At 43.3% G+C, this 13,749-nt stretch overlaps 1 protein-coding gene and 1 pseudogene across 4 annotated transcripts in view; one reads left to right on the forward strand and one right to left on the reverse strand.

The window, feature by feature from the left end:
* TECPR2 (tectonin beta-propeller repeat containing 2) overlaps positions 1-13,749 on the reverse strand; it is a 143,788-nt gene that overhangs the window by 119,844 nt on the left and 10,195 nt on the right. For 3 of the 4 annotated variants that reach the window (XM_055288102.2, XM_055288103.2, XM_063643823.1), the window contains exon 2: positions 9,605-9,895. In XM_055288102.2, coding sequence (XP_055144077.1) covers positions 9,605-9,823 — 219 coding nt within the window. In that variant the 5' untranslated portion in view covers positions 9,824-9,895. Of the gene's footprint in view, positions 1-9,604; positions 9,896-11,012; positions 11,130-13,749 lie in introns of those variants that run through there. The other variant, XM_063643824.1, reaches the window with a different exon arrangement.
* On the forward strand, positions 12,274-12,355 carry LOC129489101 (uncharacterized; annotated as a pseudogene).

The following is a 13,749-nucleotide window of genomic DNA, read 5'->3' on the forward strand; positions in this document are numbered from 1 at the left end:
CTCCTCATCACTGGACCTAAAAGTTACTCCCATAGGGAAAGACAATGGAAGGCACTGGGCAAATGCACCTTGGCTGCTATGGTGAGACAAAAACTCTCCTTTTTGCTCCTCTTTAAAATATGTCTATACAGTATAAGCCAATGAAACACTTGTAACATTCTGAAGGATGACTTTTCTGAATGCGAAATATCCAAGACATGTTTCAGGCTCAGGGCCTTTCCCTTCTGTCTTCTTGGAATACACACGTCAGCATGGCGTGTTGGTCATGCTCTTTACGCCTTTGTTCAACTGTCACCTTCTCAGTCAGACCTTCCCTGGAATGCTATTTAAAACTGCAACGCCCCAGCTGGGTGTGGTGGCTCACGCCTGTAATCCCAGCACTTTGGGAGGCTGAGGCGAGCGGATCACGGGGTCAGGAGATCAAGACCATCCTGGCTAACACGGTGAAACCCTGTCTCTACTAAAAATACAAAAAATTAGCCAGGCGTGGTGGTGGGTGCCTGTGGTCCCAGCTACTCGGGAGTCTGAGGCAGGAGAATGGCGTGAACCCGGGAAGTGGAGCTTGCAGTGAGCCGAGATAGCACCGCTGCACTCCAGCCTGGGCGACAGAGCGAGACTCCGTCTCAAAAAAAAAAAAAAAAAGACAGCTCTGAAGGCAAATCCATGAAATCTCATTAGCTTGTTGAATGCTAAGGAAAAGGGATCATATGTTTAACTTCAAAACAGAACATTAGAAACTCAGGTCAAGTAGTCTTTTTGGTCTATGCTTACACATGTCAGACCTATATATTGAACACATTTCTAACATTTTTGTACTTGTTATTAGCTCCTTGCAACATTTTCTCAGTGCTTTTGGCACTAGGTACGAAGAATCTGTGTTTCCATCTGCCCTCTCCCACTAACTTCTGTAGAAAAAAATGGTTTCCAAAGCACTATTCTGGAAAACACATGCAAGGCTATATTTACCACAGAAAAGGTCTGCTTTCCTCTTTAGGAAACATAACTTCATTTAAAAACATAATCTTTCAATCATGCCATACATGGATTTATTTGAGCATAAACTTTTAATTTATCTTCCATAAAATCTTAGATTTTCCCTAAACTATTTAATGCATCTTTAACTTTCGACTTGGACGTTCCAAAGAGACCATGCATCTGTATTCCATATCCTTGAAATCCACAGACTGCACAGAGGGCCTGCCTCCACTCACAGGAAGTAAGCACAATGGTTAGGCAATCAGAGATATGTGCCTTGAAGCAGGAATCTTAGAATTTCTTTATCTATAAAAAGTGGGGATTGTATCAAATGATTCTAAGACCCAGCCAGCTCTCATGATGAAAATGACAGCAACAACAACAACATAAATATTTAATTCATCTCTGGGGTTAAACCACTAATAACTGGCAGCCAAAGCTCAAAACAAATCTTTGTGTTGTTGTGTTCATGTGTGTAATATGTACCAAAAATTTCCAGTAATTCCTCAGTAAAGTTAAAAAAATACGTAATTCCCTTTCACTCTTCCTCCCTCAGCCCATCCCATTCTTAATCCCTACCTAGAGTTAAGTAATCATTGTGAAAATTCCTTCAGACCTTTTCCTATGTGTTTACATATAGGTATACAGCTTTGTTTCCAAGCTCTAAATCTTCTAACTCTAAATTCTACATTCTTGCCAAAAAAATTTTTTTATTTTATTTTATTTTTGAGACAGAGTCTTGCTCTGTCGCGCAGGCTGGAGTGCAGTGGCGCAATCTCTACTCACTGCAACCTCCGCCTCCTGGGTTCAAGCGATTTTCCAGCCTCAGTCTCCTGAGTTGCTGGGATTACAGGTGCCCGCCACCACGCCCAGGTAATTTTTATATTTTTAGTAGAGATGGGGTTTTGCCATGTTGCTCAGGCTGGTCTCAAACTCCTGAGCTCAAAATGATCTGCCTGCCTCGGCCTACCAAAGTGCTGGGATTATAGGCATGAGCCACCGTGCCTGGACAAGAAATTTTATTTTATACCTCCCTTGTGATTCTCCACAATTATAAGTTTGATATCCTATATACAATGGGCGCTCAAAAAATGCCGTTGATACTCAGGGCTACCAAGTATGGATTTTGGCCCCAGCAAAATACATTTTTTTCCAAATGTTAATATTTTAGATTTAAAAAGTTTTTGTAGGTACACAGTAGGCATATGCATGTATGGGTGAAATACATTTAAAGGATAACTAGCTAAAATTTTTTTTTTTTTTGAGGCAGGGTCTCACTTTGTTGCCCAGGTTAGGGTGCAGTGGCTCGATCTCGGCTCACTACAACCTTGACCTCCTGGGCTCAAATGATCCTCCCACCTGAGCCTCCTGAGTAGCCAGGACCACGGGTACACGCCATCACACCTGAATAATTTTTGTATTCTTTTGTAGAGATGGGGGTCTTGCTGTATTGCCAAGGCTAGTCTCGAACTCCTGAGCTCAAGCTATCTGTCCGCCTCGGCCTCCCAAAGTGCTGGGATTACAGGTGTGTGCTACCATGCCCAGACTAGCTAAAATCTTTACATGGGATTCTCCCAGAGTCCCCTTCTATGTTGCTGGATCCAGTAATTTGTACCAGCTTCCATCAATCTTAATTTGTACCAGCTTCCATCAATCTCTGGTAGAGCCTGTGGATGCTGTTCCATCAAACTCTGATAGAGCCTGTGGATGATGTTCTACCATGTCACCTTCCTTCAAAGCTCACGCGACTTATCACATCTGCTATGGTTTAGATGTGGTTTGTCTTTGCCAAAATTTATGTTGAAGTTTGATCCCCAAAGTGGCAGTGCTGGGAGGTGGGGCCTAGTGGGAGGTGTTTGGGCCATGGGGGTAGATCCCTCATGAATAGATTAATGCCCTCCTCGTGGGTGAATGAGTGCTCTCTCTCCAAGGACTGGATTAGTTTCCAAGACAGCAGGTTGTTAAAGAGTCTGGCTTCCTTGCACAAGGATGGCACACAAATTTGTGAAGCACTCCATACTAAAAGAAAAAGAGCCGGGTGCTGTGGCTCATGCCTGTAATCCCAGCACTTTGGGAGGCTGAGGCAGGCGCATCACCTGAGGTCAGGAGTTTGAGACCAGCCTGGCCAACATGGTAAAACCCTGTCTCTACTAAAAATACAAAAATTAGCCAGATGTGGTGGCGCACACCTGTAGTCCTGGCTACTCAGAAGGCTGAGGCAGGAGAATTGCTGGAACCTAGGAGGCAGAGGTTGCAGTGAGCCGAGATTGCACCATTGCACTCCAGCCAGGGCAACAAGAGTGAAACTCTGTCTCAAAAAAAAAAAAAAAAAAAGGAAAGGAAAAGAAAACGAGTCTGGCATCCTTGGTTCCTGTCTTGCTTCCCTCTCTTGCCATGTGATATATATATATATATATTTTTTTTTTTTTTTTTTTTCTTCTTTTTTTTTGAGACAGAGTCTTGCTCCATCACCCAGGCTGGAGTGCAGTGGTGCAATCTTGGCTCACTGCAATCTCCGCCTCCTGGGTTCAAGCGATTCTCCTGCCTCAGCCTCCTGAGTAGCTGGGATTACAGGCGTGGGCCATCATGCCTGGCTAATTTTTCTATTTTTAGTAGAGATGGGGTTTCACCATGTTGTCCAGGCTGATTTCAAACTCCTGACCTCGTGATCTGCCTGCCTCGGCCTCCCGAAGTGCTGGGATTACAGGCCTGAGCCACTATGCCCGGCCTAACATGTGATCTCTTGATACACACCTGGTCCCCTTCCAATTCCCACCATGAGTGGAAGCAGCATGAGGTCCCCACCAGATGCAGCCGCCCAATCTTGGACTTTCCAGCTACAGAATTGTGGGCCAAATAAACCTCTTTAAAAAAATAAAAAATAATAAAAAAATAAAAACAACTTCCAGCCGGATGCAGTGGCTCACACCTGTAATCCCAGCACTTTGGGAGGCCGGGGCAGGTGGATCATCTGGGGTCGGGAGTTCTAGACCAGCCTGACCAACATGGAGAAACCCTGTCTCTACTAAAAATACAAAATTAGCCGGGTGTGGTGGCACATGCCTGTAATCCCAGCTACTCGGGAGACTGAGGCAGAAGAATCGCTTGAATCCGGGAGGCAGAAGTTGCAGTGAGCCGAGGTTGCGCCATTGCACTCCAGGCTAGGCAACAAGAGCGAAACTCCATCTCAAAAAAAAAAAAAGATTTGCAAACTTTGTGTAAATTATATTTTAAAGAAAAGTGAAAAAACAAAGTAAAACACAAGAGCCTGGAAAGCCTAGTCTAGTCTAAATGTGTTGAGGTATGTTTTCTAACTCAGGACATGGTCTATATTGATGAATGTTCCATGTGCACTTGTTCAGCTGCTGTTGGGCAGAGTGTTCTATAAATGTGAATTAGACCAAGTTGGCTGATGGTGTTGTTCAGTTCTTCTATATCCTGTTGGTTTTCTGTCTACTACTTCTATTACTGAGAGAGGAATATTGAGGTCTCCACATGTAATTGCAGATTTGTCCATTTCTGCTTCATGTATTGTGTGAAGCTCTGTTAAGGGACATATACATGTAGGATGGCTGTGTCTTCTTTGTGAACTAATCTGTTATTATGTAATGCCTTTTTTATCCCTGGTTATTTCTTCACACAGAAGAAAACCTTGATATTAATACAGCCACTCCAACTTTCTTTTTTTTTTTTTTAAACAGAGTTTCACTCTTATTGCCCAGGCTGGAGTGCAATGGCGCAATCTTGGCTCACTGCAACCTCTGCCTCTCGGGTTCAAGCAATTCTCCTGCCTCAGTCTCCTAAGTAGCTGGGATTACAGGAGCCCGCTACCATGCCTGGCTAATTTTTTTATTTTCAGTAGAGATGGCGTTTCACCATGTTGGCCAGGCTGGTCTCGAACTCTTGATGTCATATGATCCACCCGCCTCAGCCTCCCAAAGTGCTGGTATTACAGTTATGAGCCACCATACCAGGCTGCCACTCCAACTTTCCATTGATTAGTGTTTACATGAGGTATCTTCTTCCATCTTTTTACTTTCAGCCTACCTATATCATTATATTTGAATTGAATTTCTCACAGACAACATACAGTAGGTTCATCATTTTATACCCATCCTGACAATTTCTGTCTTTTAACAGACATATTTAGATCATTTGCATTTAACGTTAACTATTGGTATATTTGGATTTAGGTCTATCATTTTATTTGTTTTCTGTCTGTTCTTTCTGTTTTACCTTCTTGTTTCCTCTTTCCTGCTCTCCTGTGAGTTGTTTCAACATTTTTTGAAATTTCATTTTGATACATCTACCTTATCGTTGCTCTAGGGATTACAATACATATATACGTAATTTTTCTTTTTTCTTTTTTTTTTGAGATAGAATCTCGCTCTGTCGCCCAGGCTGGAGTGCAGTGGCGCAGTCTCGGCTCACTGCAATCTCCACCTCCCAGGTTCACACCATTCTCCTGCCTCAGCCTCCCGAGTAGCTGGGACTACAGGCGCCCGCCACCACGCCCAGCTAATTTTTTGTATTTTTAATAGAAACAGGGTTTCACCGTGTTAGCCAGGATGGTCTCGATCTCCTGACCTTGTGATCCACCCGCTTCGGCCTCCCAAAGTGCTGGGATTATAGGCATGAGCCACTGTGCCCGGCCTATACATAATTTTTCAAAATCTACTTAGAATCAATATTGTACCTCTTCAAGAATGTACAAATGTATAGGATACCTTACTCTCCCTTACTTATGTTGTACTTGTCTTAGATATTACTACATCTACATCCGTTAAAACTTGATCAGTCATAATTTTTGTTTTCAACTGTCAAATATATTTTAAAGAACTCAATAGGGGAAAAATCATCTATTGTATTTATTACCCAGGTATTTACTATTCTTCATTCTTGATGTACAAAGTTCCCTTCTGTCTAAAGAACTTCATTTAGCAATGACTTTAGGGCAGGTGGGCTGGCAACGAACCCTCTTAAGTTTTACTTCATCTGATAATACTTTCATTTCACCTTCTTTCTTGATAGGTATTTTCACTGAGTAAAGAATTCTGGGCTGACAATTCTCTCAGAACTTTATTTTATTTTGTCTCACTCTGTCGCCCAGGCTGGAGTGCACTGGCACGATCTTAGCTCACTGCAGCCTCTGCCTCCCGGATTCAAGCGATTCTCATGCCTCAGCCTTCTGAGTAGCTGGGATTACAGGTATGAGCCACCACTCCTGGCTAGTTTTTATAATTTTAGTAGAGATGGGGCTGTTGCCATGTTGGCCAGGCTGGTCTTGAACTCCCGACCTCAAGTAATCCACCTGCCTCAGCCTCCCAAAGTTCTGGAATTACAGGTGTGAGCCACCATGCCTGGCCTCTCAGCCACTTTAAAAATGTGCTACTATCGGCCAGGTGCAGTGGCTCACAGCTGTAATCCCAGCATTTTGGGAGGCCGAGGCGAGTGGATCACCTGACATCAGGAGTTTGAGACCAGCCTGGACAACACGGTGAAACCCCGTCTCTACTAAAAATAGAAAAATTAGCTGAGCGTGGTGGCGTGTGCCTGTAATCCCAGCTACAAGGGAGGCTGAGGCAGGAGAATCGTTGAACCCGGGAGGCAGAGGTTGCAGTGAGCTGAGATCGCATCACTGCGCTCCAGCCTGGGCAACAAGAGCGAAACTCTGCCGGAAAAAAAAAAAAAAAACAAGCTGGGTGTGGTGGTTCAAGCCTGTAATCCCAGCACTTTAGGAGGCTGAGGCGGGCGGATCACGAGGTCAGGAGATCGAAACCATCCTGGCGAACATGGTGAAACCCCGTCTCTACTAAAAATACAAAAAAATTAGCCGGGCGTGGTAGCGGGCACCTGTAGTCCCAGCTACTCTGGAGGCTGAGGCATGAGAATCGCTTGAACCCGGGAGGCAGAGGTTGCAGTGAGCCAAGATTGCACCACTGCACTCTAGCCTGGGAGACAGAGCGAGAGTCCGTCTCAAAACAAAACAAAAACAAAAAAACAAAAAAATGCTACTGTCTTCCAGCTTCCATTGTTTCTGATATGGTTTGGCTGTGTCCTCACCCAAATTTCATCTTGAATTGTAGTTCCCATAATCCCCATATGTCGTAGGAGGGACCAGGTAGAGATAATTGAGTCATGGGCATGGTTTCCCCCTCCTGTTCTCATGACAGTGAGCCCTGTGAAGAGGTGCCTTCCATCATGACTGCAAGTTTCCTGAGGCCTCCCCAGCCATGCGGAACTGTGAGTCAATAAAACCTCTTCCCTTTATAAATTAGACAGGCTTGGGTATTTCTTCATAGCAGCGTGAGAACAGTCATTTCAATCATTGTTCCTCTACAGGTAATATGTCATTGTTCTCTGGCTATTTTTAAGATTGTGATCTTTGGCAGTGTGACTAGGATGCGTCTGTGCATGGATTTCTTTGATTGATCTTGTTGGGGTTCATCGTTGGATTCACGAGTCTTCCTTATAAGTGTTTGAAGCATTTGAGAGATTTCAGACTATTAAACTCCTAACTACAGTTTGAAAGATTATGTAATGGTTTTAAATGTTTGGGGAATTTGATCAGTCAAATCCATGAGCTATTACTCAAAGGGAAATAGCAGTAGTTCTATTTTTTACACAAAAAATATTAATACACGGGCAGATGTGGTGGCTCATGCCTGTAATCACAGCACTTTGGGAGGCTGAGGCAGATGGATCACCTGACGTCAGGAGTTCGAGACCAGCCTGGCCAACATGGTGAAACACCGTCTCTACTAAAAATACAAAAATTAGCTGGGTGTGATAGCGGGTGACTGTAATCCCAGCTGCTCTGGAGGCTGAGGCAGGAAAATTGCTTGAACCTGGGAGGTGGAGGTTGCAGTGAGCTGAGATCATGTCATTGCACTCCAGCCTGGGCAATAAGAGTGAAACTCCGTCTCAAAAAAAAAAAAAAAAAATTAATACAGACCCTAGAGACAGTCTGCCCAAGTTCACATGATGGTGCTGCCATTCACTACCAGTCAACCTCAGGCAAGTCACCTACCCTCTCTTAACCAGCTGTCTCCTTAGTAAATGAGGAAGATCATAATAACATCTGCCTCAGAGAGTTTTTGTGAGGATAAAATGAGTTAACATATGTCTGTCCAAGAAGCATAGTGAGAAGGAAAAAATAATGTTTTAAAAAATTTAAAATATATATTTTTAAAGAATAATGTCTGACACATAGAAAGGGCTGTATGTGTACTAACCATTTTTATTATTTTAAAATGAGCACAGAGGCTTAAGTTAGTTATGTTTTAAATTAAAACTTTAATATATTGAATATTGATTAAAACACAAGTATTTGTAAACATTTCTCTTAGATACAAAACCTGTATCTTGGTCCATAAAAGCCCCCTAATCACGGACAGAATAGAGTCCCATGTGGTGGAAGCCACAACTCAGTCAACTTTGAGTCTCTCACAAAAGTGACGTATTCAATAAACTACAGATATTGACTAAGTGGGTGAATTACATTACAGTTCACCAATAGTTGGTGCCAGCCACAACACGGTCAAATAACATCTCCACCGATATCTACAATACACAGAAATGCCTGAGTCCACAGCACTGCAGAAACAGATTGGTCAGGATCCCAATGCTATAGAAGAGACCTCAGCTCCACTAAGAGGTGCATATTCTGGCAATGAGCCAATATTCATATAAATCCTTTTTTCATCATAATTTCAAGAGAAGAACTAGAGATTATGTAAAACTTTGAAAAACAGGCATGTGCCTGCTCCTGTAAACACTTAGGAAAAAAAATGTCTGCTTTCAAAGTGTTGTAGTAAGTTTTAAATACTAAAATATTCTCTTTTTTTCTTTCTTCCTTTTTTTTAAGATGGAGTCTCACTCTGTCACCCAGGCTGGAGTGCAGTGGTGTGATCTTGGCTCACTGCAACCTCCATCTCCCAGGTTCAAGCAATTCTCCTGTCTCAGCCTCCTGAGTAGCTGGGAGTACAGGTGCATGCCACCACACCCAGCTAATTTTTGTATTTTTAGTACAGACAGGGTTTCACCATATTAGTCAAGGCTGGTCTAGAACTCCTGACCTCAGGTGATGTTCTCTTTTAAAGTGATGTTAGGCCAGGTGTGGTGGCTCATGACTGTAATCCAAGCACTTTGGGAGGCCAAGGCAGGAGGACTGCTTGAGCCGAGGAGTTCAAGACCAGCCTGGGCAACATAGTGAAACCATGTCTCTACAGACAAAACAAAACAAAAATTAGCTGGCTGTGGCAGTCATCCCAGTGGTCCTAGCTACTCAGGAAGTTGAAGCAAAAGGATCACTTGAGCCCAGGAGTTTGAGGCTACAATGAGCTATGACTGTCCCACTGCACTCTAGGCTGGACAACAGAGCGAGATTCTGTCTCAGATAAATAAATAAAGTGATGTTAGATTTTTGGAGGCAGGAAAAAGTTAAAAACACCAATGTTTTTAGTTATATTCCACTTCAGCTGAAGATGGTTTTAAAGTATTGTTTGGGTGAGGTATTAAGGCCATATTCTGGTAAATCAGAAGTAAATTATCTCATCCTAGAACACAAGCATGTTAAGCGTCAGCTATGGCTCATGCCCCCTCAGGTGAAAAGCAAAGCAAGGCTCACCTCAAAGTTGTACTTCCTCATCTGGTTGAGGTGCCGGCAGTACAGATAGAGCATGCCGATGCTGCTGCCCACCGCGATGTAGTCCCCGTTGGTGTCGAGGGCCGTGAGATAGACCACGATAGAGCGGAAACCCTTCTGGATCTTTGTTGGAATGGCATTGAGGAGATAGTACAATGGGCAGAACTCTCTGAATGTAACAGGCTCTGATATCGATGCCATGGCCAAGGTTTCCACAGACGATCTTCACGCAGGAAAAGGAATGTTTATTTGTCATCTAGGGAAACCTGGGGGCTACAGAACAAAGCATTACAATCCTTTCAATGCCTAGTCATGGCAAAAAGAAGTATCTTTAATAATGGCAACATGGAACTTTTAGGCAGGTAAACATTATAGCTGGAGCTTAAATAAACAGAGAAAGTAAATACGTGTCACTAAGATCACTTTTGAGCATTTTAACTCAAAATGCACTTCAGCATGTTCTGACCTCTATGATTTATGTTGTAGTGAATGCCATGGAGGAGTGGAAAGAATACAAAAAACAAAACAGTTCTTACTCCCAAGTAGCTTATGATCTAGACAGGCAGGCAGATGAAACAGTGAAAAGACACAAATCCACAAGTAATGAGGTGATAATTTGTGGGTTTTCATGAGAAGAGAGAGAGATCAGTGGGGATTAGAGTGAGTGTAGACATGGCTTCACTGAACATATCCTGAACTATGAAGTCCACCAGGTTGGACAGGATATGGAAAAGAGAGAGGAAAGACACTCTAGTAGGAGAATAGTGGGCCAATCTCAGACGCAGATATGCTGGCTGTGTTAATGAGATGGTGAAGGACAGGCGCCCTGGCCTGGTTGGATGCCCACAGCCTCCTCAGAGCTCAGAGTCCAGCCACACAGCACCTCACTCTGTTCCACATGGAGACCCACCCACTTGGCACTTTGGCTTCAAAGCTTCCCTTACTAAAGATATGCAACCCTTCCATGCACGCCATCTTTCACAAAGTGCTCACTCACTCATTTAATCCTGACCCTACCTTATAAGGCAGGTAGCATCATCCCTAAATTTTAGAAGGGACTGAGGGCCAGAGGGTCATGAGACTCACTCAAGATCAAACAGCCGAGACTTGACTCTAGGTCTTTTCCCTCCAAGTCCTAGGCTCTTGCCAACACCACAGTCACAGCTCTGACAGGCAGGTTGTAACAGTCCAGGTAGATGCTCTGACCTGATTACACCTGGAGGGATATTCTAGCTCTTCAGGTTCTGTGGAGACTTCCAAGCTCCTCTCATCGAAACTTCTTGCATCATGGATTTATGGTCTCTTTGAACTGTAGGTTTTCTATTTCTACATAGTGGACTGACCAACTTCCAATCCCTCTTCTGATCAAATTAATCCAGCTTATTCTCACCCCGGGGCCCTTGCATTGGCTGTTCCGTCCACTTGGAATGTTCTTTCTCTACTGAGCTCTTCCTCCTTCTCAATTGTGCCCTCTTTCATGAGGCTGTACTTGACTTCTCCTCGCCCTACTGAGTTCTCTCTCTGTCACCTCCCCCTGTTTTACTTCCTCTACATAGCCTCCCCCTCCCCCTCCCCCTCCCCCTCCTCCTCCTCCCCCTCCTCCTCCTCCTTCTCCTCCTCTTCCTCCTCCTCCTCCTTCTTCTTCTTCTTCTTTCTGAGATACAGTCTCACTCTGTGACCCAGGCTGGAGAGCCTCCTGGGCTCAAGTGAACCTCCTGCTTCCACCTCCCATGTAGCTGGGACTACAGGAATATGCCACCATGCCTGGCTAATTTTTAAATTATTTTGTAGAGATGAGGTCTCGCTATGTTGCCTAGGCTGGTCTCAATCATGGCTTACTACAGCCTCAAGCTCCTAGGCTCAAGAGTTCCTCCCATCTCAGCCTCCCAAAGTGCTTGGATTACAGGTGTGAGCCACCATGCCCGGCCTATCCACACATCTCCTTTCTTTTCTCTGACTGGCTATCTGCCTGTCTGCCACCCCGACACACACACACTAGTCTGTAAGGCCCATAACAGCAGAGCCCATATCTGCCTCACTCACCCCTCTTCTCCCCACAGGGAGAAAAGGGCTGGGCACATCAGAGGCATTCAGCAAGTGTTTGTTGCATAAATGAATGAATGATGAAATAGAAAATTTGGCCCAGGAACAGTGGCTTATGCCTGTAATCCTAGTGCTTTGGGAGGCCAAGGTGGGAGAACTGCTTGCGACCAGGAGTTCACAACCAGCCTGGGCAACATAGCAAGACTCTCGCCTCAACAAAAAATATTTTTAAAAATTAGTCAGGCATGGTGCTGCATGCCTGTAGTCCTAGCTATTCATGAGGCTGAGGTGGGAAGATCACATTTTTAAAACAAATATTTCATTTTATAAAATAGAGACTGTTTCACTATGTTGCCTAGGCTGGTCTCCAACTCCTGGGCTCAAGTGATCCTTCCTCCTCGGCTTCCCCGAGTGCTGGGATTACAGGTATGAGCCACTGCGCCCCGCCAGGAAGATCACTTGAGCCTAGGAATTTGAGGCTGCAGTGAGCTATGACTGTGTCACTGCACTCTAGCCTAAGTGACAGAGTGAGACACTGTCTCTTAAATAAATAAATAAATAAAAGGAAAATATGCAAGGAAGGAATGAGTGACAAGAACGGAAGAACAAAGGCTGTGCTTTCTGGGATCATTTCTATAGTTCATTACTAGAGAAGTTTCTCTGATTGTATAGAGCAAAAGAAAAAATATTAAATATAAAATTCTAAAAAATTGAATGGAAGAGCAGCAAAATATCATTTTTTCTTCAATATGACCCCAATTCAATGCTGGAATAATAATTCTCTAAATCTGTACAGCATATCCAGTTTTCCAAGCATTTTTAGATTCTATTTCTTTCTTTTTTTTTTTTTTTGAGATGGAATCTTGCTCTGTTCCTCAAGCTGGAGTGCAGTAGTGTGATCTCAGCTCACTGCAACACTCGCCTCCTGGGTTCTTCTGCCTCAGCCTCCCGAGTAGCTGGGACTACAGGCGTGTGCCACCAAACCCGGATAATTTTTATATTTTTTAGTAGAGACGGGGGTTTCACCATATTGGCCAGGCTAGTCTCGAACTCCTGACCTCATGATCTGCCCACCTGAGCCTCCCAAAGTGCTGGGATTACAGGTGTGAGCCATCGCGCCCAGCCTTAGATTCCCATTTCATCTGATAGTCACAATAGCCAATACAGGCAGAATATATCCATGTATGAGAACTTTCTTAAAGGTAAGTAAATAATAATAATAATAATAATTGCATTCCTCTGTGATACTTAAGAACCCAATCCACCCTCTTTTGCAGTAATAATAATGGGAATAGCTAACGTTTTTACAGATGCTCCTCAACTTACAATGGGGTTACGTCCCAATAAAACCATCATAAGCTGAAAATATAAGTCACAACACATTTAATACACCTAACCTGCCGAACATCTTAGCTTAGCCTAGCCTAACTTAAATGTGCTTAGAATACTTAACGTTAGCCTACAACTGGGCAAAATCATCTAACCAAAGCCTATTTTATCACAAAGTGTTGAATATCTCATGTAATTTATTTAATGCCATATTGAAAGTGAAAAACAGAATGGTTGTATGGTTACTGGAAATACAGTTTCTACTGAATGGTATCCTTTTCGCTCAATCTTAAAGTCAAAAAATCGTAAGTTGAAACCTTGTAAGTTGAAAACCGTCTGTACTTAATACAAACTGTTCTTAGCACACGAATCCATTAAATCCCCACCAAAAAGAGAGAAGAAAAAACAAAACATGAAGTAGGCATCATAGTTACTTCCAGTTTTTTTTTTTCTTGCAATCCCCAAACATTAGACATGAATGTTACCTCCACTTCATAGATGCAGAAACTTCTCATTCTTCTTTCCAAGGCACAGAAATAGTGAAAGGTTTTGTTTCCTTAAAGAGTGCATACATACATACTCATACACACATTGATGTGCCATAATTTATTTAACTTTTTAAAAATAAAGGTTTCTTTTTATAACAGTTACAAATGCTCACTATCAAAAATTTGCTTTTTTTTTGAGACTTGCTCTGTCGCCCAGGCTGGAGTGCAGTAGCACGATCTTGGCTCACTGCAACCTCTGCCTCCCGG

The sequence above is a fragment of the Symphalangus syndactylus genome, chromosome 8, assembly GCF_028878055.3.
Source record: "Symphalangus syndactylus isolate Jambi chromosome 8, NHGRI_mSymSyn1-v2.1_pri, whole genome shotgun sequence".
Lineage (NCBI taxonomy): Eukaryota > Metazoa > Chordata > Mammalia > Primates > Hylobatidae > Symphalangus > Symphalangus syndactylus.